Source organism: Aptenodytes forsteri, unplaced genomic scaffold (genome assembly GCF_000699145.1).
Source record: "Aptenodytes forsteri isolate BGI_AS27 unplaced genomic scaffold, ASM69914v1 Scaffold282, whole genome shotgun sequence".
In the NCBI taxonomy this organism is placed as follows: domain Eukaryota; kingdom Metazoa; phylum Chordata; class Aves; order Sphenisciformes; family Spheniscidae; genus Aptenodytes; species Aptenodytes forsteri.
This window is the reverse complement of record NW_008794089.1, coordinates 1793073-1818791: the sequence shown is the minus strand read 5'-3', so window position 1 is coordinate 1818791 and position 25719 is coordinate 1793073. Positions and strand designations below refer to the sequence as shown.

The window sequence follows — 25719 nt, the reverse complement described above, 5'->3', positions numbered from 1 at the left end:
GAGGCGCGAGGCGCCCCCTGCTGGTGGGAGCGGGGGGGGAGGTGGGTGACAGAAGGCGGGTGGCGGGCGCGGTGGCGGCGGACCCTCCCGCAAAGTGACGAGATTTAACTACTAATAAAGCTGAGGTGAGTATCTGAGTGACGTGTTGTTGGCTGGCGAGGCACCACCGTTCGGACTTCTCTTCGTATCTGCGTGACCCAGGAACTCACTTTGCGGGCGCTCAGGTGTGCCCTGAGGGAGCGGTATGTCAGAAGGGCAAAGCCTGAGGTGAGACCGCAGGAGCTGGTCCTGAAGGGCATGCCCTTGTGGGGGAAACAGGGCTCAGGCCCGTAGTGGGGACACTGGGACGCAAGGCTGAAGGAAGGCGAGGACAAAAGGGGCAGCAGCAGCTCTGAAGGGGACAAGGACACCTGAGCCCCCCTAATGAAACCTTGCTCTGTGGTGCAGGGCTCAGGCCCGTAGTGGGGACACTGGGACGCAAGGCTGAAGGAAGGCGAGGACAAAAGGGGCAGCAGCAGCTCTGAAGGGGACAAGGACACCTGAGCCCCCCCTTGGCCTCTGTGGTGTCAAGGCATAAGCTCCAATTAAGTCCTTCCCACAGCTGGGGCATACTTGGCTCCTCTCCTCCACGCATGCCTGAGCTCCAAATGTTTTTATGAGGTGTGTAGGAACTGCCTCCCAGACATCCGTTTGTCCAGGCCGGTGGAAATTGTCTCATGGATTGAGAAATGGCTGTACTCCTCTCGCTTCACAAGCTCTTACTTAATGTACATGTTTAAGAGACCTGTTCTGCATGGCAGTCATTTATCGAGGCACTGCTGCGGCATTTGTCTCCATTAAGGGCGTAGAATCTCTCTGCCATTGCCTGCCAATATCCAGAGCACGAGGGAGAAGAGACTAATGAGGAAACAGGCCAACATACAGGAAAGGATTCAGCCCAAACCCCGGTCATTGATCAGGGATGGGAGCACGATTGCTGAAAAGGCATTTTTCTGGAATTTCCTCATTCACTCAACACCAAATCCAATTTGCAGAAATAAATAGTTTAGGAATAAATTCCAGAACCAGTATATACAGTAATGGAGAGTTCAAGACTTACAGTATCAATGTGCTTTCCACTCAGAGCATTGTTTATGCTGTAGCAGGGCCAGACTACCTGGCCTGTTGTTCGGTTGTTACTACTGAACAATAAAATTTGGATTAAACAAGGGTTAAGAAATTGTTACATCTGAAAGTATGTATCAGAGGCATTTACTACAGAGAAAAGGCTGTTGCCTGAAAAATAGATCGTATCTTAAAAGTATGTTAATCCTAAATGAAGGTTTCGGATACTTAATTCTTGTGATATTTTCTACTTCTTAACTTACTTTCACAATCACATTTTCCTAGGGGGGGGAAACCTGCAAAAAATTTATGGAAAGGAGTGCAATTACTGATTCTGGAATATGAACAGACCTTCCTCAAAATACTTTGGGATATTTAAGGGTCTCTGGCCATATTTTAAAAAAAAAATTATAAGTTTTAGATTCTTAAATGCCTTTAAAAACCTAGCAGTTGGTTCTGTATAAAACAAAACATGGGCTTACACTTTTTTCAACATATGGTTATTCAGATAAATTTAAGATATATTTTTATCTAACTTATGGAGACTTTTGAGTATATTGCTTCTTACTATCTGGAAGGACTTCTACTTCATATAGCATGTAAGTTTATGTATTTTTCACCCATAGGGTAGAAAATACCACCAAAGACATCAGAAGTTCAGTGTCTTAATATAACAGGAAGATGGATTTGTTGCATTCTTAAAAAGAATTATCCACAGAATAGGAAGACAATGACAAAAGGAAAAATTGTGCTTTACTGTCTTGAAAACTGACCGAAATAAAACCTTTTCCCACTTTACTATGCACTAGCAATAGCACAGGCTAGGATTTGCTCTGTTGTACCAGAATATTATGGAGCTGATATATGCTGTATTACATTTTCCCTGTAGAAAGAATAAACATAAGTTTTATGACTCCCCTGTGTATTAAAGTAGCACTGATCTTAGTCTTAAATACTGCAGCATAAGCTTATATGTGCTATCCACACAGGGAGAAACATGCGGATATGAACAATGCTTGATTTATTTAGAGATAAGCTAACAGACATATCTAGGCTGGTTACTCTCATACGTTACCTACTGAAAAAATAGATGCACTTTTTTTCCGTTGTTTGGATATTTGGCCACAGGTACTCTGTTTAAAAGAATGTCCTTTTACAATTTATGTCTGCCTGCACCAGAGTGAAAGAGCGATTTCAATTCTGCCCTGAAGAGGTGGATCAAACCTGTTGCACAGGGACATAAGCTTTGCTCAGCTGTATCAGTCTGACTCTAGCTTGATCTTCACAGGACATTTCTCTTCCCAGTATGAATGTATTCAGGCAACTTGTACATGGTGGAAGAGTTACCCTAAATCATCATCATGATCATGGTCCATTTATAACAGAAATATGAAATCTAACCATCCGTAGCTCAGCACACATAACTTAAGATTGCTTTTCAGGTGCTAAATTCATCCTTTCAACTTCAATAACGATAGAAAAACATGATCATCTGTGGCTGGAATTTCTGCAGGCTGCTTAAGTTCCATATGAACCTATCTTTTTTGCACTGATGAGCTACTTATTTCTTGATGTGATTGTTTTAAATATGAGGCAGCAGGAAAAGACTACACATTCCTCACCTGAGGTGCTTCACTCCTGTATTCCTCAAATACTTCTTGTCATCACATAAAGGTGCTTACACAAGAGCTCCAAGTACTCAGCAGCACTGAAAAACAGTCCCATGCTACACTTTGTACAAACTGAGGTTTCTTACTAGCTACAACAAAAAAAATCTTCACTTTTCCAGTTTAAGGAAGGAAAGCACAGCTCCACTAAGTGGCAGCACTAGGCATCATTAGTGCCAGCTTCATTGAATTATTTTTATATTTGTGAGAGACTTAATATAAACTGCTGATCATGTGGCAATAATATGTATGCCTCTTTTTTGCTCAGTGTGTTTGATTTCATCATTTCTAGGACAGGTGAATAAACTTGTGCTCAGAGAATCTAAGAGTAACCTTTCCAAGTACTTTCACACGTTCACATTTTGCAGAAATTTCTATTTGAATATGAGTTTTACATATATTATAATAACATTATTTTACAAGTTGGCAAACACAACATATGGGTCCCCACACTTTCTTTTGGGTGCTCCTCAGATCACTTTCACAGCTTCTCTGCAGTACCAAGGCAGTCCCAAAGACTGATTCATCTTTCACAAATTAGGGAGACTACATTTTACAAAATCCAGGGTGCATTGCTACTTATTTTATGTCTGTGTCCAGAGCATAAAGATAACCTGTTTTGGTTTGTACATTAGGAGGACTGAAATGTGTAGTTGAAGCACAATTATGATGTTTAAAAGCCGTGTTGTGTGCTTTACATAGCACAGTAGTAGGGGTTAAACTCTAAGGTCCCAGTTCTATTAATCAGTGCACGAATCACTAAAGCTGTTAACTTACATGCCAAAAGCAGGGAAGTTTATATTCAATTGCCAAAGATGCCAAAGCTCTCAGTAAACATATCCTCGCACATTGTAAGTATCATCTTATATAGTAATCTGTATTACTAATTTCAGTCATTCTTAAAAAGTCACTGATGGGATTTAATACTAAGACATACCTAAGAGGTACTGAAGTCAAATCACAGCTTGTAACAAAGTTCCTAAGCAGATTCCAGTGCTGCCCCAGCTGCATTCCTGAAAAGCTGTTGTCTAAAATGATGACTCCATGTGGCACGCTCGTTAGGTACCTATACTGCTTTGTCTACAGACTGAAGCATATTAAGTGCTGAAAACAGAAAAATAGGAGCATGTGCAATTTATTTTTGCATGCTGTTTTGGTTCTGGAAAACCAGCATTAGGAAATCACACCCAACAATAGTTCTTCAACTGCTGTCTGTGGTCCATTTTGAAACTGACCGAACAGATTTTCAGTGTCACACCACAGAGTATTTACAGCATTTTTTTTCTTACAACTGATTAATTTTGTAACTGGGAAAGAAAATAACCAAACCAGTCTTTTATTTTCATACTGAAAAATTTAAAAGGTGAAGGTATGTCTCTAAAGCGTATTACTCTTCACAGAAGGAAAGGCAAGTGACCTTAGTATTACTATTGCTTATCATTGACACAGAAAACTTTCCTATGCAGCTCCACTATCTTCTTATACCATAGGAGTTAATTATATGAAATCCTACATGCCAGCAATTTAGGAAAAAACATCACTAGTTGCAGTCTTTGTGTTCTTCAGTGACTTCTGTTCTATTCAACCTGAAACAGCTGTAACATAGCACTGTGGGGATGAGCTTCATTTACACTAGAGTTGAAACAATATAAATGTGCTTTACACCAAAGACTAATAAGAATCAGGGCTTGTGTTTCAGACAGAATAATGCACCATTTTTTTTCTTCAAAACTTAATTCCAAGAGGGTAGGAACTAAACAAACAAAGCCACACACTCTTCATTTTGATATATCCATGAAAGGTATTTTCAGGCAAAATTGATTCTGAAGGCTACCAGAATTAAATTAAAAAATAATAAAAGAGTGTGGCTTTGCCGCTCAAGGAGGATTTATGATTAGAGGAGACACAGTGGATCCTTTGTGGCTTTGTTCTCCATTGTTCTCCAGAAGTGACAGCTATTGTCCAGTCTGGCCTCTTATACAAGAATGAACGTCAGGCCACAAGTGGATTTATTGTCCATTGTAGCAAAAAACTATGACTCTGCTACCACAGGGTGGGAAGGGATTATTATTGATTTGTAATATCCTATAGGATTATGGAGTTTTGTTAGCATGCCAAGAAAGCCATCTGATGTACGTATGGAGGCTTCAGGCAGACTGCCGCTATATTTTAATAGAAATTCAGTAACACGTATTATAGAACGGGTTCTGGTAAAAGGCATAGTTCCAGCCACATAAACAGATCGCTGCAGAAACTGACACCTCTGATGTACCCTAATGATCAGCAGCTCATTTCACTGCTTTTTTAGTAAATATTGATTTTTCCTTCCTTTATATGTGAAAAATTCAGAGAAATGTAGCTTAGTATCACAAATAACCTCTCCCCCCGCTTCCTCCTCACAAACACGCACAATCACGCAAATAAGTTTTGAATAAAGGCTGCACTGTGAGACCCAGATTTCTTGAGCACGTGCATGGGTGGGTGCTACTCTTGCCGCACCAACGTCCCTGCGGCAGGAGAGCCAGCACTGGCCTTGGGCTTGTGGACCTGTGCTCCTCCACACATCATGAAATGCAGTACCAACTGCAGAAGGGCTCCTAAGAGTTGTCACAGTCCCAGAGTTTCACATTCGCTACTGATTTGTCTTGTGCAAGATATGCTTACCATTTCTGTTGGAGAGTCTTCCACCGGTTTATATTTTTCCTTATAAAAACTGCTCCTCATATTTAAGCTTGCCCATCCTTCATATTGTACCATGATCCCTCATGAGGTGCCATTTGTGTAAGAAAACAGGTATGGTCAGCAAGGTGTCTGCTGACTGTGTATCTGAGGCGTGTTAATCTAGCCTGGAATGTGCTAATGAAACATGCCTGAGATATTACAGTGACGAGCAGTAGAGAAATGGGTGTGACATACTGAGAATGCCAGAGCATCTTGCTCTTTATTTGCTGTCGACACTTAATGCGGACCCAGCATATGCTATTAAGAAATCATCTTTGCACTTGCGTTTCATACCTATAATGCAGTAATTATACCTAGAAGCGAGGTACGCATAAGTAGCATATACATCTCTTGTCCCTCTGTTTGTCCAGACGTTTTCTATAGCGAGGAATAAGCTCATATGCTTTCAAGGCGGGGTTGGTCTTAGGGTAGTCTAGGATAGCATGGGGGCTTTGGTTATGCACACTTATGTGGAGAACCTCAAGCTTTAGACATGTACCCCAAGAAATTGAACAAAAGCAGTGGAAGGGCCTGAATGCAATGGTCCAAGGGGATAAGATCCTGAAAGAGCAATTCCTTAAATCAGTGGACTTTAACTAGTGCCAGTTTCCACCCACTCTAGTAAAATACATCCTCTACAAAATAAGTTATTTGTAATAGACAGTCCACACAATGCCATAACGAAGTGATTTTATTGACATTCCTCTATAGTGATATGGTTGAATAGAAAGCACAGCCTGAGTATCATGTGACATTTTTCTGTCAATATAAGCAAAATCAGTCCAATAATGAGGACCTTTCCTGCCATTGACTTTACGTAGTCTTTAACAAAAACCGTAACAGACATTTCTGTTAGATAAATCGGAAGCTGCAGAGAATTTGGCTAATGGTACAATATTTACTATACCTAGTATCTACTATCTACAGGCATCTGTTTTTCTACTAGAACAAAGGAACTACATGACTCACTAGAGAGAAAGTAACAATCCAATCTTTTGGACCTTGTGATAACTGGAAAACCTATCCCAGATTTAGTATATTGCAGTCATTTTTTTCTTTTAATAACGAACACTGAGGTACAGCAAGAATAATAATAAAAAAGCACCGCATTTGTTGTAGAAAGATCTGTTGGTCTGCATTTGACTGAAAGTGTTTAAACTTGACTGGGAAGCCCTATTAATATTACTATGGAGACAGGGCAAATAATTATTATTTCAACAGAAATTAAACAAATCTCCAGTCAAATTTGTCCTTCTGGAATTCCATAGACTGTCACAGGATTAATAGCGAAGGATGAGTTTAACTTGTCCTCTGTGTGTGTGTATTTTAGCTTATTTCTTATTTGATTTTCATGTCCAAATTCAGTATCCTACTGTTTTCAGCTAGAGGTATGTCAACTATTTGTTACAGTGAAACTAGAACAACAAAACACAAACCCAACAAACACCCCCCCCTCCCCACAGGCTGTCTCTCAGACTAGACTACGAACTCAAACCTTAGCTACGGTTCACTGAAAAGTTCACGGGCACTTGAGCAAACTGGGTGAAAAAAGTCCTCTGTGCCAGACCTGTACAAAACTCATGATTTCTCCGTTAGATGTAGTATGGATCACTCACTTCTTGCCTTGTGATAGCCACGGATCTCCCTAGAACATAAAAGTCAAGTTCTGAATATGCACAACCACATGATGAAACTGAACACTCATGTAACGTACTACAGACTGAAGTGACAGCATCTATCAGGTTTAGACCTGATGCAATTAACAGTAAGGTACGGTTGTTTGTACGGATCAAATCCTGCATAGCTTATGTGGTTGAACAGTCGGTGAGACTACAAGGTGGAAGACCTACTGATGATTTAAAATACCTATTTTCATTCTCATATCTTCAGCTTAATGGTAGTATGGCAACAGGATTTCATAAACAGAAACATTCCTTCCCCTCCCTCTACCGTTAACACCATCACAACAGTTACTTTGAGAAAGATATGGGCCCTCTGAAACCAAACGTACAAATTACCCATATTCATGGCTCTATCGAAAACTGCAATTCACAAAAGCTGTCAGATTGCCTATTCCTATTTTTCACTTGCACTTTAAAATCTATTGATGTTGATGTCATATCTTAATCTAGCCACCACCATGTTTAAAGGGAACTGAGGTGAAGGAGCTGAACAGATTATTTCACTGTAAATCTGCCCTATGGAATATCTTCTAGTCTTTTCTTTATGGCTCTATCGAAAACTGCAATTCACAAAAGCTGTCAGATTGCCTATTCCTATTTTTCACTTGCACTTTAAAATCTATTGATGTTGATGTCATATCTTAATCTAGCCACCACCATGTTTAAAGGGAACTGAGGTGAAGGAGCTGAACAGATTATTTCACTGTAAATCTGCCCTATGGAATATCTTCTAGTCTTTCCTGTGGGAAAACAATGAAGCCAGAAATTCTGTAATTAATAGTCAGTGTTTTACAAATGAAAATGCAGACCTGGGGAGAGCACAGGTGATTGTATGAGCGAGTAACAGCATTTGAATCGAAAGGTGAACAAGGAAGGGCATATGCCTTGCATACACATAACTACAACAACAAAGTCAATTAATTGCATAATGGGCAGGTTAAATAACAGGGCAAGGGAGATGGGTTACTCCCTCTCTCCTGTTAGCACCATTCACTGCCTCACTTACTCTTAACATTACGGTGCCGCTTAGATGCATGGCTTCCCCTTCACTCCAGACTGGGACCGGATTCAGCCCATGGTATGATGCAATGAATGGAGAAATGCACTGTGAAGTGTCGATCCGGATATCCTAGGGATGATGTCAGTGTTTAAAAACCTATTGGGGTAGGGCATTTAGGAAGAGAGAGGGATAGGACTGGAATGATAGAATGCAAGAAAAGCAGAGTATGGCATTTTCTTTCTCTTTGTTTTATGAAGATAGTCAACTGTCCTCCTTTATTCCTGGCTTTAGATCCAAAAAAACTTGCAAGGAAATCTGCACAACCTTGTTACTTCGATGTCATCACAGTCACCTAATAAAGCAACCTTTTAAAAATACTAGGCTGTGCACTTGAAGACAGCTTGGACCAAGGATTTTGATGGGAAGTAGCTGGCTATGCTGCATGTTTCCCAGAGCAGGAACACACAAGGTACTTGAGATGGCATCAGCCAAACATGGAGATGCCTAACACCTAATCTAGCTTAGTGTGTGGCGAGTGCCAGAACATGTCGTGAAGAAGAATTTCAGGAGAAAGCCTTCCTTGTTTCAATCAGTGGGGTTTGATGCTGTCTCTGAAATACAAACATTTTTTATTATGCTACAAAAAATAGTTTCACTTTTTCTTAATAAAATATAGTTTTCAAATACTTAAAAAAATTTAACTATACAGTATTGTAAAGGTTGGATTTTTTTTTTTTTTACTTTTTTACTATTTTAATGAGACAACTCTTGATGCACTATTTTCCTTGGCCAAACATGGATCAACCAGTTGGATACTTCTCTTTCTTTTCTGCTATTGTTAGAAAACATCCAACATTTGACATAGTGCAGGTAATTTTGTAACATCACCAGGAATAAAACAGGAACCATACAGGAATCGCTGGATTTTGGGGCCCAGTGGTGAAGAGGCAGAAATCACATACATTGGAAGATTTCATTGTTCAGTCTCTCCTGGTGTGACTCACTCTGATGTAATTTATGTGCACATGACAGATGCACTCGGAAAAAAGTTAAGATTTCCGCCTCTACTGTGCAGTGGGGCTGGTCATGTGGAATAGATGCCTGAGAGCTCATTTGTGGAAATACTAAGCATCATTTTCAGTGTCTGGTACAATGAAGCTGGCCTGTAGCTGCAGCCTCCATACGCAACTGTAATATGAGTACTCAATAAGAATAATCACATGTACTATAAAATAGATTCTCAGTAAAAGCCGCACAGTAAATTACTATAAAAGTGGCTGAAATGTCAGAGAAATTGAATGAATGGGGCAATTTAAATATCCCAAATATTTTATAAATCATTAACAAAAGCCATCATTTCTGCTTAGAAACATGTTTTTGGGTCCATCACCTTTCAAATACCTATTGACCCAAGAATCAAAGCAGGAAAATGCTCTAAAACTCTCAGAATGCAGTTTTTCAAGTGTGATGAGTTTCCATATAGTCACCATAAAAATACGTGAGAAAGCAGGGTCCAATTCTTTTCTCTGGAGAGAAAACTTACGGGAAGTAGATGCATCAGACATTGAACTGATCTCCTGATTTTCCAGTTTTCTGAAGCATAGCTAACCCAAAACTACTAGTAACAAGCCCCCAAGGGGGTGTGGTATTTCATGTGAGCTGCTAGACACTATGATGTTACCTTCTCACTTACCTTCACTCACCCTTCACAAGTCTCTCACTTCATATTTCATGCATCCTTTAACATATTTAGTGTCAGAAGTAAAGATACTTCGTATTTCCTTTTCCCAGTTAAGACAAACACTTTCAATCTGAGATTAGTCTTGAAAAACAAGGGCAGCAAAGATTAATAAATAGGAAACAATCAGAGCAGTGTGGTTGATTGTAACAGCCTCAGCAAAATCCATCCAAAGACAAGCCTACTGCTGTTTTCCTTTCGTTCCCCAGCTTCAGAGTTGGAATGCAAAGTGCACTAAACTGAAAAGGGTTATTTCTGCAGTAACAAGAGCTAGATCTTTAGTTTAGTGGTACCTAACATGACTGGAGGGCCTTTGGGCTTACTCCAAGAGGAAGTACAACAAATTCTTAACCCAGTTACAATCCCCTTCATCCCTGACAAGCACCCTCATTCACTGCAGCTTCTCATTTAATAGACCCTAGACTAAAACCTTCTGTCTACAGCCACTCTTGACGTTATGGAGATTTGCACTGAACAAGAAAAGAAAAATGACAGAACCGAAAACTGCCCCCAGCAACCAGATTAGCCCAGCCTGACAGAAAATAAATGGCTTCTGACACAGGGGATGGGATTGTCTAGACTCCTCATTTGGAAAGGAGCATTTTAAACATCAGAAAACAAAGATCTGGTAAACAGGACCCAAGGGTATTCATAAGAGTAGAACATTCTTCTTATTTCCCCTTTTCCTTGTCATATACAATACTAAGGTAAGGGAGCCTTGTCCTTTATGCTACATAAAACATCCTTCTTGAGTGTGCACAACCTTGTGCTTCTTGTGTGGTAAACATTACAATGGAGATGCCCCTCCCAATATCTCTGAAGTGCAAGTTCTCTCCAGTACTGGCAAGTAACAATCATAACAATCACTGTTATGCTTTGCATTGCGTTACAGGTTGGTTTTTTAGTTTTTGAAGGTCTTATCTGCACCATGTATCTGGGCCAGTTCCAGCTGATGCAACTGATGTGGATCATGAGTTCGTATATAAAAATTTCAGTTTTGCTCATAGGTGTCTCTCAGACGGACAATACATACAGGGAAAACAGGGATGGATGAAGATATATTTGACCAGCTCCTAGTACTGGATTCAATGGTTAAGTAGTAAGATGGGCTGTGAATTAATTTAGAAGATGTGGGCATATAAAAGCTTGGAATGCTTGATGAGGTTTTTTTATTTTTTAATCAACGTAGGTGGAAGTAAACATTTATTAACATTTGGTCAAGTGTAGTGTAACTTGCATTTGTATTTTCATTGTTATTAATGGAGGTATGTAGAGATATACAGAAACCTTGAGACAGTTGTTTTTCTATTGCATACAGACTAGCAGTCCATTGGAAACAGAGGATGAAAGCATGAAGGTTAGATCTTAGAGGGCAGCAGTTCTTCATGCACAGCTTTTGTCAATCTTGATTTTTTTTGTTTGTTTGTTTCTTTTGTTTTCAAAAATAAAAACATGGGAAACCAAGATCAAATGATGGTGGACAGGAAAAGTGACATCATCAGCCAGAAAAACACCAGAAGTGCCTGAACCCCCTTATTCAAGTCCAAAGGTGCTAGTTTCTTCAACAGCTGTCAGCAGCTTTTCATACAGCATAGAATATGAGGGGTAAGGTGGAAGATCCAAACGGTTGAAACATGTGTGTGCCCTGCAAAAGGAAAATATGCTACAGGTTAAGTTTAATCTAAATAACTTGAGAAAATAAGAATTGAGAAAACAAGTTCCTACTGAGACTCAAGATATTCAAGTTCACTCAAGAAAGATAAAAAGAAATTTTATTAAAGTAAAACTCTCAAATTCCACCAAAATATGAGGTACTGAAATGTATATGCACATACACGTGAATATTTCAAATAGAAGACAAGCTAAGTATCAACATAACATCATTCTCTGCTATCCCTGCATTAGATGTTGCAGGGATCTTGCAGGGAACTTCATGGAGAAGAACGCTGGAGGTCACTGAGGAGCTGGGGTCTAGGCCCCGATAGAGAGAAAACTCCACTACTATAATTTTGATTGCTTTGAGTTTTTCCAAAAAAATGCAACTCAGCTGTACATCCAACATGAGCAGCTAGTAAGTTTTGCACCAGTGGACAAGCACAATGTGATGAACTATACGAACAGAATGGGCTCAGCATGTGTTTATAGTGAGGCAGGGCTGACTGGTGAAAGACCATTCAGGGATCTGCTAACTGAAGAACGAAGGTTGCTGAAAATGTTCCTGTAAGTCAGCTGTTGGCCATCTGCTGCAAGTCTGGCCTTTAACTGTTATTTATTTGTAGTAGCCAAGACAAAAGCAAAATATTTTGCGCAGAGCAAGCTGCCAACTTGACGACCCTCTCTTCCCCCAGTTCTATCATTATATTTACCCCCAGTTGGCAGCACCTTCAAAAGAAGCTGTGGAACGGGTTCCACGCATGCCTTCACCTTGTTGCAGCTTTTCTGGTAGCAGCAATTAGACCCAGATGCGGACGGCACTTCACTATGTGAGGTGCTATACAAATGTGGAGCAAAGAAACAGTCCCTGCCGCAACAGTTCGTCCATTTCAACTGACTGAAAAAACGTAGAACTCATTCAACAAACGGGGTGGGGTGGGTACATTTTCATTAAAATTGTTTCATTTTTTTCAGTCAGCTTGGAGTTTTACACGATGTTAGAAATATTTCTGTTTCCTCTTGCTCCCTCTGATAAATGTGAATTGACAAAACCCTACAGAAGGAAAAGTAGCCTCAACGGGTAACAATGTCTAAGGCTCCTGGCCTCTAGTATTTTTAGAAGCTGTGAAGTTGTTTTACTTTTAGCTTTTCTATGTCATAATTTAATTCAATATTGTTTCTTCAAAACTGAAGTAGAAGAGCTATCTTGGAGAAACTATTTGAAACCATGCTAGTCATCTCTTAGGCCACCCACAAAGTGAGAAAAACATGATACTGGTAGATGGGCTGGCCTGAGACTTGCAGATTCAGAGGGAGAGTTTTATCAAGCACCAATGGTGAATCATTAAAAGCAATCGGGCAACTGAAAAAGCCAGAGGCACGTAATTTTCACTGCATCACACAATTTCAATTCGAAGAGCTTTTACCATCCTTTTTCCCCTTCTGAATGAAGGTTTGTTAGCTGGTCACTCTCAGAGAGAGTGTACAATAAACACAGAATTTGCGGAAATGAGCTGGGAATACACGTGAGTTAGTAAAAAAGGAACATTAATAAAGCCATTATTTAATACATCTCTTGAAATTAAACATGGCAGCTCATGTGTATTATCCATGAGTAGCCCTGCACTGTTTATTGTTATCTCAGCAATCTTTGGCAGCCTAAGTTGTTTCTACAATCCATTGCCAGTATGTATCAACCACTGGGAGTTAATTAACTGAAGGATTCTTGTAGTTCATTCAGAACGTGTTTATCATAGGCAAGACAGCACCATTCAGAAACAGCCGGTCTTGAGGAGCTCAGCTGCCTGGCTCCAGAACTGAAGCAGCATAGTCACGGTGGCTCAGGTGTGGATTCTGCTAATGTAACTTTGCTGAACCTAAAGTAGTATCTCTGTATGGTACTTAACCGTGGCACATTTAACTGTATGAGACCACAGCATCTCAGACATTGCTGTCATGTATCCTATTGTGCAGTGCAGACATATCCACAGCCACTGACTCTGGTGTTTACTTTCTTGCAGACATTCATCTTGACTGATCATCATCCATCTCATTTCATACTGGTTATGAAACAACCTTGCAATGCTGTTGACTTTTAGTCATTCTTGACCTAGTCAAACTCAGAAAAAAGATCCATTCCTTTTCCTATTATGAGGTTTACAGAAGTGGACTCTTCTGTAGAAGGTCTCAAGGAATTTATTGTGGGAAGAAACTATTACAAAGAAAGGAAGAAAACATGTCTAGAAACACTGAAGCATTTTGCCAAGCAACACTCTTGTGTTCTCCAGTTCAACAACTTTATAGAAAAAAATCCTTTTGCTGCAAAAAATGCCATCAAATAAAAAATGGAAACTAATTTTCAGGAGTCCTGTGCTGGTTAGGTTTACACTTCTACCTACTTAAGGTGCAAAACACAATATATTGCTAAGGGCAAAACCTGAGTTCAAATTCTGGTCTGTGAAACTAATGTGGATCTACTGCAACTCCGATGATGCCAGTGAAGCCCACTCAATCTTACAACAAGATAATTATGTGCAAAATTGTCTGGTATACATTCAGCAATGGGTCTAATTGGTTCTTTGCTGCAAAGGTCAGACATAATGTCTACTTGTGTAACTGAACAACACATTCTGCCTCACCTGAAATAAGAGAGAGGGTTGACTGGGACTCCTTCTCATTCAGTGTTCCCTCTCTCCTCAGTATTGCTGTGCATAGCGCCTTTGCCTCTTGCAACTGAAAGCTGAAACCTTTATTTTCCAAACCAGACTAAAGACAAATTGCTCAGCCTCTAGTCTGTTATATCATATTGATGTGTGATACTGCAGTACACAGGGCAATTAAGCGGCAAGGATATTTTCCATAACATCCACTGTCGCCTAACTCTGTGCCTTGTCCTCCAGTGGGGTAAGTTCCTCCCGAATGGCATTGACCTCCTACTACTGATCCCAGCGAGAGTGACTACAGTAAGCATAATCCAGGGGACACTTGCTATTTTGTAGTACTGGGCTTGCTGCACATATTGGGGTGAAAACATTACATCAGCAGTGCAAGAAATAGTCATTGCAATAGAAAAGTCTGTCTTCCCTTGATTAAGCCTCCTACCACATAAGCCTACTGACATTTGAGAGGGTGTTCAGGGAGTGAGAAGTCTGGAATAAGAATTAGATTGGTAAGAGCTTTTATGGAAAGGATTCTGGCTTCTCTAGAAGAAAATGCAAGATAAAGTCATGTAAACCAACTCTGACCCTCATGTGCCCTCATCCTCCAGTAAGTAAAGTAGTAAATGGACCACTTAAGGTTTCATTCTTCCTGGCAGTCTGTCTTTATTGCTCAAAGTAGTTTTGGTGGGTCTGAACCTTTAATCTTGTTCACAGTGCTATGCTATTTCTTTTCTCTTAAGAATTCTCTCTAAAAATTATGAGTATAAGCTTTTAAGATTTTTGCATTCTTCTTTTCTTTGTCACTTCCTTTAATCCCCGTAACGATGAGAGTCCAAAGGCAGTAAGTGTGCACAGAACTCCCTCCTATCTTATTTACAGCTTGAACCTATCAACTAAAATAAGGCTTGCATTCTAACATAACCATGCCTGTCAGGCAGAAACTGGGCATTTCTCCTTTTCACCTTGCTTTCCGTAGATGAACCCACAACCCCCTCTTTGATCAATCTCAGGACCCACAGGTATCAACTTTTGTTCATTTTGTCTATAAGAAGGAACACTTTATATGCTGTCTGGGAACCACTGCTTAATAGATGAATGTAGATGTGTAGCTGGTATTTCTGTTGTATGTGAGAAAAGAGGAAAGAGAAGAGGGATGGGAGGTAGGGAATGATAAAGCAAAGCACACACACTCAGTCCACTGGGAAAGAAGGAAATTATGAGAACAAAGTTCTCTGTAATCATACACAATCTTTTTTTAATTGCTAAATGGGATTCTGGGGTGATTAAATATTTGATCATCTAATAGAGAGGGAGAGAATTCTCTTACAAAAGATCAGATATTTACCAGCACTGGTAATCTTTATCATACATAAACCACAGGCAGTATGGTGGTAATCACTAATGTTGCTCTGCTGAATGAAAATCTCTTTTGATGAAAGGGTAGTTGCAGCTCAGCACTGATGGGGAAAGTGACCTCATTGCATCAAATGTGATTATTTGAATCACTGGGATACATGCTGAGGTCCTTACTTAACTGATACGCAAACATAAATAACCTTGGAGCTGACAGAAGTTTTGGCCAGGTGGGGAGCGCAACCAGAAGATGGGGCACCGGCATTTGTAGGCACTGAATGCTTTTGCAGGCTGAGGTTTTAAGAATAGGGAACTGTTGTCTCCTATAGCTATAGTAGGAAACACTGCTAGTTCTTTGCACAGGTTTGTTTTGGGCCAGAAGTTCTGCTCCCACAGTATCAGATGAAGCTATGTTATTCCAGCTAGAAAGCCAGTGTCTGTTCATTAATGTTTGGTGGGGAACAAAGAATAAGTTCTTGCAAAACTACTGCTAAAATTGGTTCCGTGTTAAATATCTGCATGACCCAGGAAAGGTGAAGAGAGGCTTCCTGCTTCGGAAGAAGGTATAGCTGGAAGAATTCTCCATCCATCCCTACTCAGGCAACTGGTTACAAGAAGTAAAATACGTAACTCCTCTATTTTCGGAGAAAGTTTTGCATATGAAATAGGGAGAGTAAAACTTAACCTTGACGAACAAGTGGTCGAACCTGTTACCTATTCAGTGTTATTTCATATGACAAGCTACATCAGTTTGGAAGAAACCATGCTGTAGATTTACACTGACAGACCTGTAAATCTGGCAGTCCCTTTGGAACCTGCTTTAGGGTCATCGTCTAGAGATCTGGGATTAGAGCAGCATCTCTGAGCTGTATAGTACTTTGACTTTATAATGTGTGTGGACTCAAAGTAAATATAGATAGGAATAATGTGTCTGGTACACACGCACGCTCCAGAAATAAACCACTGGTGTAATCTAACTCTTATTTGTCTTATATGAACATACTACACCACCATTACCCTGTTCATGTAGGGGAACTGGTACTGATGAACAAGTGCACCAATTTAGAATGAAGTTACCGGATTCTCAACCTTCCTGAAAAAGTCTTGCTTATCCTCAGTGCTTTCAAGAAGCACTCTAGGCATTATGTATTAGTGGTTATTCTTTGAAAAGTGTTGCATTTTAGAAATTTACACCATGCCTCTTTTCTGGGAGTGCCATGTTGCTGTCACAAGTGCAAAAGCATGGCTGGTTTAGGTATTATCACACCTTTGCTCACTATAAGCCAATGACAGTTGCATGCTCCATTGCCAAAGTGTAAGAATAAGATGTAGGGGAGAGTCGCCTAACTACTTCAGCCATCTGGAGCAGGAGTGAGAGAACAGAGAGAGTGTCCTGGACTCTCCTGATAGAGCTAAAAGTTATCTCGATACTTTGTAAAGCAGCTGAAAACCCAAAGGCCAGACTAACCTATCCCCAGTGACCCACCATCTACCTGGATGTCAGGAAAGCCAAATGCATCAGCTTTATGCAAGCTTCCAGAACACCTCTCACAGCATCACGTTTATTGGGTCATGGCCTAAGAACTAAGGCCAGTAATTAAGAGGTGCAATCCACACTTGAGCACATGAACGACTAAATCTGATGATTGCTAAGACATGAGAAAGCTGTTTTTTTTTTCCTAGGACTTTGAAAATGTGGAGCAAGGGTAACTCTCACTGTGAAATTGTAGGAATTGTTAGAAGGACAAGGGAATTTGTTGTGGTTTATTTTAAACAGCTAAAGTTATTTACACTCATATCACAGGGGCCAAAAGGCCTACAGGATATGACATATGACATTTTTTTAGCCTCTAAGTCTGAGTAAATACATAAGTAAATCTAAATAAACATGAGCAATCCATAATCAGGCATTTAAAAAAGTTTAAAATAACATTTATTTAGTTGCTTAACTAAGGATTTAGGGAGCCTCCAGGTTTAGCCTTTGTGTTTTATGTATTTCTTAACACTGTGTATACTTGGCAGGACCCCATAATTTTATAAAAATGCAGGTAATAATTCACAGCGATCAAGCTGTGTTTATTCCCTATGAGCAAGTGTTGTTTCTCTTTCCCCTGGCTAAAATGAATGCCTAGCTCTAAGACTTCTAAAAGGTGCTAACAACTTTCACCTGGAAAAGAGGCCTCGTTCAGGGAGAGCAACAAGTTTGGTGATCAGCAGACAAACATAAAGTTGTTAATGTGAATATCTCGGGGCTAACTGAATCTAGGTCATAAGTAATGCCTAGGTTCACAAAGAAAGTTAAGCAGAGCAGAAAGAGGCCAATTACCTTTTCAGAACTTGATGGGTCAAGCCCAGGGCATTTTCTGTGCATGCGCCAAGGTCCACCCTCCCCTCTCGCCCCTTTCCATCCCAGAAGGAATGCAAAGAGAGCTCTGCAGAAATGCCGCACGAGTCTGTGACTTCCATTTGCTGCCTGTCTACAGGCAGGGATGCCCTTGGTCAGCTCTGAAACCCTTACATAGAACCAGACTATATATATGCTGCAAAAGGAGGATCAGGCCTACGCATAGCAAACAGTAGCTCTCAGGCTTTCTTTCCACGTTGCTGGCTGAAGCTCAGAGGGCGTGAGTCATCCCACTGACCTTACATGTCTTCATCTGTTTTTAAATCTCAATGCCTACATCTAGCTTTCATGTAGGCTCTAGTTCTCCATATAGTCTCTGTAGAGTCTTTATGGTCAACGGACATAAATCAGAATGTACTAGGTGCAATTCAACTGAGCTATTTTAAAAATCTGTGTTCAGGTGAGATGAATTGTGCCTTAAAAACACTTACTTCCCTTTTCCTGACTTTAGAGAGAGTCAGTGTAAGATGTCAGCTCAGAATATCTGCTGATATAGTGCCCTGGTCCAGCTCCTGTGTCTCCCCAATGCATAAGTATGGACTTGAGCAGGCTTGTACTAAGAGGGTGACCGTATTTGGACTTTCCCTCTCCAGAGGACTCTGGAGGTCTGCTCAAGTCCATGTCTTATAGTATGCTTCTGGGTAAACAACATGGACGGCAAGTAACTAGAAAACTAGACCAGACCCATTGCTAATTGATTGTCTGAATATATCTGCAAGGTCTGTGAGAAGAGATTTTTTTCTCTGTGCCATAAAAGTAGCCTCCTTTGGACTGCAGCTGAAAGCTAATCAGAAGAGCAGGAAGAAACCACCCTTCAGAGGGCAAATGTTATGTAAAAGGGTCATGTAAGAAAAGTATCTCAGAGGTGCTGAGATGTGGCCCCATGAAAAATGCTCTGGAATCTCAATGGGGCAGAACTTCAGGCAACTGTAAGGACATTCAAGAAAAGGTGACTCACTTCAGTGAGGAAGGATGAGTGCTGGTCACAGATAAAGTGCTGGAGCAGAACTCAAAGCTGAATGTATCACTGGCTGTGCCACGGCTCTCTTGGGTGGCCTTAGGCAAGTCAGACCACCCCGCTGTGCCCCAGTCCCTTTATTCTGAAAAGGAAGATGACCCCTCCCCTTTCGGAAGCACTGTGAAGTCTGTTGACTCTGTATGACGTTATGGCTCATTTGCTCCTAGTTGGCTGACTGCACTAGATGTAACAAATTGGGTATTATCACCACACGGTCTGAAGTCCCTTCACTAAGCTTCCTTATGATGAAAAAGTGGAACCATCAGAGCAAATGAAGGGATTACACTCAGGTCTCTGGCCAAAACTCAGAGACAGATTCTGGCTTTCATGGCTCTGTAAACTCACAAGTATTTTTACTAGTATTTTGGAAGTAAAGGGAACAGAATCAGCTGACAGGCTCCTGCTGGTCTGGATCTGTTCCAGAATCAAAATAAGAGAACTAGGTTTGGACCTATGGAAATCTTTATCTTAACCATTTCCCAGGATTCAAAGTAGCTTAAATTGAGCCTGCAAATCAAAAAGGCAGCAAAAGAAAACACCTCTCTGAATGTAATTACAGAATAAACTGATAATTGTTTCTTTGCTGTTTTAAGATGTCCTTACTGTATTCATTATCTTTCACTGGCAGAGAGATGCAAAAAAGTACCAGGCTCACCTTTCTCACAGCACTTCTGTTTTTGTATCCTAGTTGGGACATACCTTGGGAGGGAGGTTATTTTACCCCATTTCTCTATACAGAAGCGCCGTAGGCCATTGCTCCCTCGGAGAGCTGCAAAGCCCTCGTATGGCACACTTGATGTTCCAGTGACGAATTGCAACAACCGGAGTCTCTGCTCATTGTTAAATCTCTCCACTGCTGCCCAGAACCACCGTATTACTATGTGTCCATCATGGTAACCTAAACCAAGAAGCAAGAGGGAGAAATTAAAATCACCCCCTCTAAGTAGGAAGTGTAACATCGAAATATGTTCCCACTAGCATGCGGCAGTAGATCTCCTACTGAAAAGATCCTGACCTAACAATATATCTTGGTTTTGATGAGCAGTAGGTCCCAGCCCCCATCTTGTCCTGGCTGTGGATACTATAATATTACTAACTCATTTGAAACCCTGAAACTCAAATATATATATATATATTTGCGGTACATTGGCCTCTCACAAATCCCTTGGCAAGAACTGGGGTTACCTGCAGGAGATATAAAAGACCAACTGCGATATGCCACACAGTGCAACTCCTAATGACTTAACAATTTCTGGTTCCCAAATAAATTCTCTTTTGGATTGCAATAGTGTTCAACATATGGAGAGGAGTTTGCCGCCGCAAGCCCTTCCCTGGCAAACTTCCCACCTGAGGGGCTCCGTGCCTTGGTTTGTGCTGTGTCTGTATCTATATAAACTCAGGCTGTATCTGTTTCAATAGCTAAACAGAAAAAAGGAGGAGCAGAGTAACTTGGGGGACCAGCTGTGCTTGTGGTAAGCTGGGTATTTCAAGGTAACACAAAGGCTGGGCAGTGAGCAGCAAAGACTTAAACCTTGTATTTCAGGGGAGGATATGTGAACCTCAGGGACTTTCCTTTTGTAGTGCAGAACTGGTGGATTTCACATTTATCCATCATCCAAGACAGCCTGGATAAATCATGCTCAGCGTTTAAAGCGAATTTGGGCCAAGCATTAGAGGAGAAGGGAAAAAAATCCAGCTTGACATAGTTTAGGGTGAGGGGTTGGTTAAGCAAGATCTGTATTTTGTTGAAGTGTAATTGGGAACCGTGAAATTCAGCTCTTGAATTCAGCTCCCTGCTGAAGCCAAGAGGACTTGTGATATTACTTTCAGTGAGGCCAGGAGTTCATTCACAGTCATTTGAGTAAGTAACTTTTAGATCTAATACTGCAAATCCTTTTTGGTCCTTAATAGTGAAAACTCCTGTTAAGTCGGTAGGAATTGAGTGGGTAAAATCTGGATAGAAGTAGCAGAAGCAATTTCAGTATTATTACATCTGTTGATCCAAACCTGAGATCTTACTTATTTTATTTCATGAGTTATTCTTCACAAAAACTTCCTGAACAAAATAGGGCATTTCCCTCAGGAAAGACAGAAGGAAAAGATGGACTAAGTCTTTCATGTTTTAGACTGAAAACAATCAAGATATTAGCAAGCATCAGCAGGCAGTTTACCTCCACGATATTCTGTGTTGTTACGCCAGTCATTGAGATCTATTTCTGCAGTGCCAGCTATAACCAGCTCCAGTTCTCTGGCATCAAAAACAGAGACAAGCCTGGAGTCTACAACCTGGAACAAACAACACTTGTAAGCACAGTTTCAGACTGGAAATAAAGCAGATGCAACGTCTCATAAAACTATGGCTCTGATGGCCAGCTCTTTATTCTGATGAAGTCTGCACGCTGACAGCTAACTTCCACTCCTCTGCTGATAAATCTGTGCTCCTCTTCAGGGAGTCTGCTGATGTTTTGAGCTGCAAACAATGATGACGCATGAGATTTAACCAAAATGAAACAATACAAGCGACAGGACATAATCTGTGCAGAACATTCTTCATTGTTACATTCATTCTGACAAGCGATTTTGATAGTCAAAGACTAGATTTGTAATATGGACAATTTATATTTGTTTCACATTGGAATTTGATTACAATTGCGTAGGAGCGCCCTCAGGTCTTCATCCACTGAAGATGCAGCTGAGGTTCACTTTCTTCATTATGTGAAACCAAAAGCTTTTAATGGCCTGCAGTATTCACAGGGAGAAAAAGCTAGTGAACCATACGCACGCTTTAGTAAGCTGTATGGAGTCATTTAGCCAACCCCTTCCTACAGGAAAGGGCTGACCAAGTCTATTCAGCTACAAAGCCACCCTCACCGGCTTCCACCCGCAGTAAATGTCAGCGCATGACTGCTTGGAGCTATCAGTTACCAGTACTATTCTGTGTGTCCATTATCTGCTGTTTCATTTTCCAGGGTTGCCATTCTTTCAGTTCATTTCCCTCTGCGAGATAGCCCTCAACTTCTACTTACATTATACAGGTGCCAGGGCAAGATACATGTTTGAATATGATTAGTAAGGGGGGCACATGGGAGGGTCAGCAAAGCCACAGGTTTTCATCCAGTCTTTTTATCCTGGTTTCGGTTGGGATAGAGTTAATTTTCTTCCTAGTAGCTGGTACAGTGCTGTTTTGGATTTAGTATGAGAATAATGTTGATAACACACCGATGTTTTAGCTGTTGCTAAGTAGTGCTTACACTAGTCAAGGACTCTTCAGCTTCCCATGCTCTACTGACTGAGAAGGCTGGGGGTGCACAAGAAGCTGGGAGGGGACACAGCCAGGACAGCTGACCCAAACTGGCCAAAGGGACATTCCATACCATGTGACGTCATGCTCAGTACATAAACTGAGGGAAAACTAGCCGGGGGGCTGCTGCTCGAGGACTGGCTGGGCATTGGTCGGCGGGTGGTGAGCAATTGCATTGTGCATCACTTGCTTTGTATATTCTTCTTTTTACTATTATGATTTTATTCTATTTCAATTATTAAACTGTTTTTATCTCAACCCACGAGTTTTCTCACTTTTACTCTTCCAATTCTCTTCCCCATCCCACTGGGGTGGGGGGGGAGTGACCGAGCAGCTGTGTGGTGCTCAGTTGCCGACTGAGGTTAAACCACGACACTTTGGCAGTCCTTGTGGCAGCTCTGCCAGAAGGATGTTCTCAGATCCAGCTCTTCGGCAAAGATAAATTAGCAAAATCCAGGGACAACAATGTAGCAGCATCCATGAATACCAGTAAGATAATAGCTGACTGCATCCTAGGACCAACTTTACTGGAATGAGTCCCTAAAGACACAGTGTGTCACAGAATCATAAAATAGCTTGGGTTGGAAGGGACCTTTAAATGTCATCTAGTCCAACCCCCCTGCCGTGGGCAGGGACATCTTCAACTAGATCAGGTTGCTCAGAGCCCCGTCCAACCTGACCTTGAATGTTTCCAGGGATGGAGCATCCACCACCTCTTTGGGCAACCTGCTCCAGTGTCTCACCACCCTCAGCGTGAAAAATTTCTTCCTTATGTCCAATCTAAATCTACCCTCTTTCAGTTTAAAACTGTTGCCCCTTGTCCTGTCACTACAGACCTTGGTAAAAAAGGCCTGTATCACAACCAGCTCATCACTGAAGTGTAGAGTTCTTCACAATCTTTTGTATCACAGCAGGGTAAAACAAAATTTGCAAACGCCCACTTCTCTTACTATGTGAATGGAAAGCAGTATCTTTCTTAACCCTTGACCGTTATGCTTTATCATATTCAGAATACATATTTCTTTCCTTTCTTCCTTAATGCTCAACATGCCATATCCAAGGTCCCTGTCTCTGCAGATCCAGGCACTCCAATTCCTTGCCATCTGTGTCTGTTTAGCTATTTCCTAGGGTACCGATGAAGCATAGTTTAACCATGGGGCCATGTCATTCATGGAATGAATAGAAGACTGTGGGAGCATCGTTTTGTTACTTACTTCGTAGAAACCACGGACCAGGGCCTCTGTTTGCTGAACCACTCCTCGTTCCACTCGCCACTTAACCATTCTCTCGATGTACTCTTTTTTGTTTTTTTCTGTCACTGCTGTATTTGCCCCTCCAGATTTCAACTCTCTCTCTGTCACCTACAGAACAAAGATAAATAGTGGTGTAGCAATGTATGGATCACATTGTGTTTCAAATTTAAGTTGTACTTTGAAAATATAAGTGAAAAATATAACAGCTATATTTCTAGTTCTGGACTCCTGGCCTCTTGTCCATTTGCAGTAGAAACAAAAAGGATAATGAGGGACACCCCCTCAGCCCTAGCCCTAGCTTTATTATCCCCAGCTGAAGCTGGACCGACCTTTAGGTTACTCCAAACTGTACCAGCAAAGATTCATTTGGAGAGCACCAACTGTAAGCCATGTACAACGTGCCACTCTGGCCCATCTTTTCATCCTTCTCTCCTTTCCCCCACTAGAAGCTGCAGAGAGGGTGACAACCATACCAGCTTGCTACTTGCTGTAGATTATCCAAGCAATGGTATGGGAAACAACAGGATGGAGAGACAATCACAGTATTGGAATAGACAGACTGTTTCACCAACTGGAAGGGATATCTACTTGTCTCTTAGGCAACAAGTGTTAACCTTTCCCAAGTGCTAATAAAAGTGTTTACTCAGAAATGCCAACAGCCAAAAAAATTATCACAAAATGAATAGTCCTGATACACTACCTAAACAAGACCTGTACAGCATCCTGCACAGATGACAACTACAGTCACTGTGGGATTCAGAGTTTTGTATCAGCCATCCAAACTTGAGAAGTGTTCGTACTGTAAATAACTTGTTTTTAAACCAAGAGCTACAGCATTTCATTGCTATTTAATGGTTAATTTAGTTGGCTTAGGTTACTAAGGCTTAAGATTGAGAAGGGATTTAAGGAATCAATCTAGATTCTACCCAGCAAGCACATACTCCACACGTGACAGAAAATATTTATCTTGCAATTATTTTCACATTCAGTCTAGTGAATTTAAAAGGAAGAATGTTTTGCTCTCCTCTTCAGTTTTCTGCTGCTGCTGTAACACTGATGTCTAGCGCAGATAGTAAATGAGCTGCATAAATACATATTCATTATTTGTATTATTTACATATTATTTATCTTATTATCTATTTATTAGCCCAGCAGACAGCACACAGCATATATAGTATTTAGGTCACTTTGTTTGAGGGACCTGTTGTAACAATTATGAATTATGGAAACACTCAATGAGTCATCTAATGTGTAGCTTTGTTGAGAAACAGCAAGAACAAGTAAGGCTGGATGTAATGAGTTAGGAATTCTTAGCTGGTTCAGGTTAAATTCCCAAATGGAAATCACTGCATCACCATTATACAAGCAATGCTGCATCATCCAGAGGGTAAGACTCTGGCCCAGCTGCCATGCTGTATTCTTCATGACCGTGCGGAATTAAGATATATCTGTCAAAACCAATGACTAAACGTTGTCTAGCTTTAAGCACGACCGTAAGTCCAGATGTTCTAAATCTCCTGCAAGACTTCCCACAAACACCTAGACGTGCTAGTGATTTCTTCAACTTCTCATTATCCATATAATTTCAAATACAATTAGTTATCTCGAATTAAAGGCAGGCAATACAATGACAATGTGTCCCTATTTTTTCTTTCTTGTTCATAGAGGCATTAACCACAGCTGCGAGCTAGAATTCAGAATCGGGTTTCTGAGTAGCGAGGAGACATTTCAACCACTCTAGCCCATTCCTTTTACCTGACTAGAGCAATTGCCAGGGCTCAGGAGACAGGCCCTACCCACATATAGAGATATAGAGCTCGGAGACAGGCCTGGAAGAACACTTTCTACCGGGTAAAAGCATGAGAAAGTACTTAGGGTCACAAGCAACTGACACCTCTCTCAGTCTTATAAGCAAAATTCTCAAATTGGCACCCAGTCCCCACCAGTAAAAATGTGTGACGCTTGGTTTAACAAGGTATCTTTGCTATTACAGTGGTGCTCCGGGCTCCAGCATGCAAGAAGGCTAGAGCTCCTCAGTAGCAAATTCTAATAAAAAAGGTACCAAGAAAGAGGATTTGAGCCGAAAGGTTTAAAAGCTAAATACATGTCAGAGATGAGACAAGAAAGAAAAAAGGAAACTAGTAGTGGCTGGTCCGTAATAAAGT

The 25719-nt window shown here is 40.9% G+C and overlaps 2 protein-coding genes across 2 annotated transcripts in view; both read right to left on the bottom strand.

The window, feature by feature from the left end:
* The window catches only part of STK17A (serine/threonine kinase 17a), a 26722-nt gene extending 26423 nt beyond the window's left edge, over positions 1-299 (bottom strand). Inside the window, exon 1 of the mRNA XM_009275007.1 lies at positions 210-299. Coding sequence (XP_009273282.1) covers positions 210-299 — 90 coding nt within the window. The remainder of the gene's footprint in view (positions 1-209) is intronic.
* A 10779-nt stretch (positions 300-11078) lies between these two features.
* The window catches only part of HECW1 (HECT, C2 and WW domain containing E3 ubiquitin protein ligase 1), a 185366-nt gene continuing 170725 nt past the window's right edge, over positions 11079-25719 (bottom strand). The window contains exons 24-27 of the mRNA XM_009274874.2: positions 23516-23662; positions 21172-21286; positions 19700-19898; positions 11079-11557 (exon numbers count right to left, since the gene is read on the bottom strand). Of these exons, the coding sequence (XP_009273149.1) occupies positions 11446-11557; positions 19700-19898; positions 21172-21286; positions 23516-23662 (573 nt within the window). The 3' untranslated portion in view covers positions 11079-11445. The remainder of the gene's footprint in view (positions 11558-19699; positions 19899-21171; positions 21287-23515; positions 23663-25719) is intronic.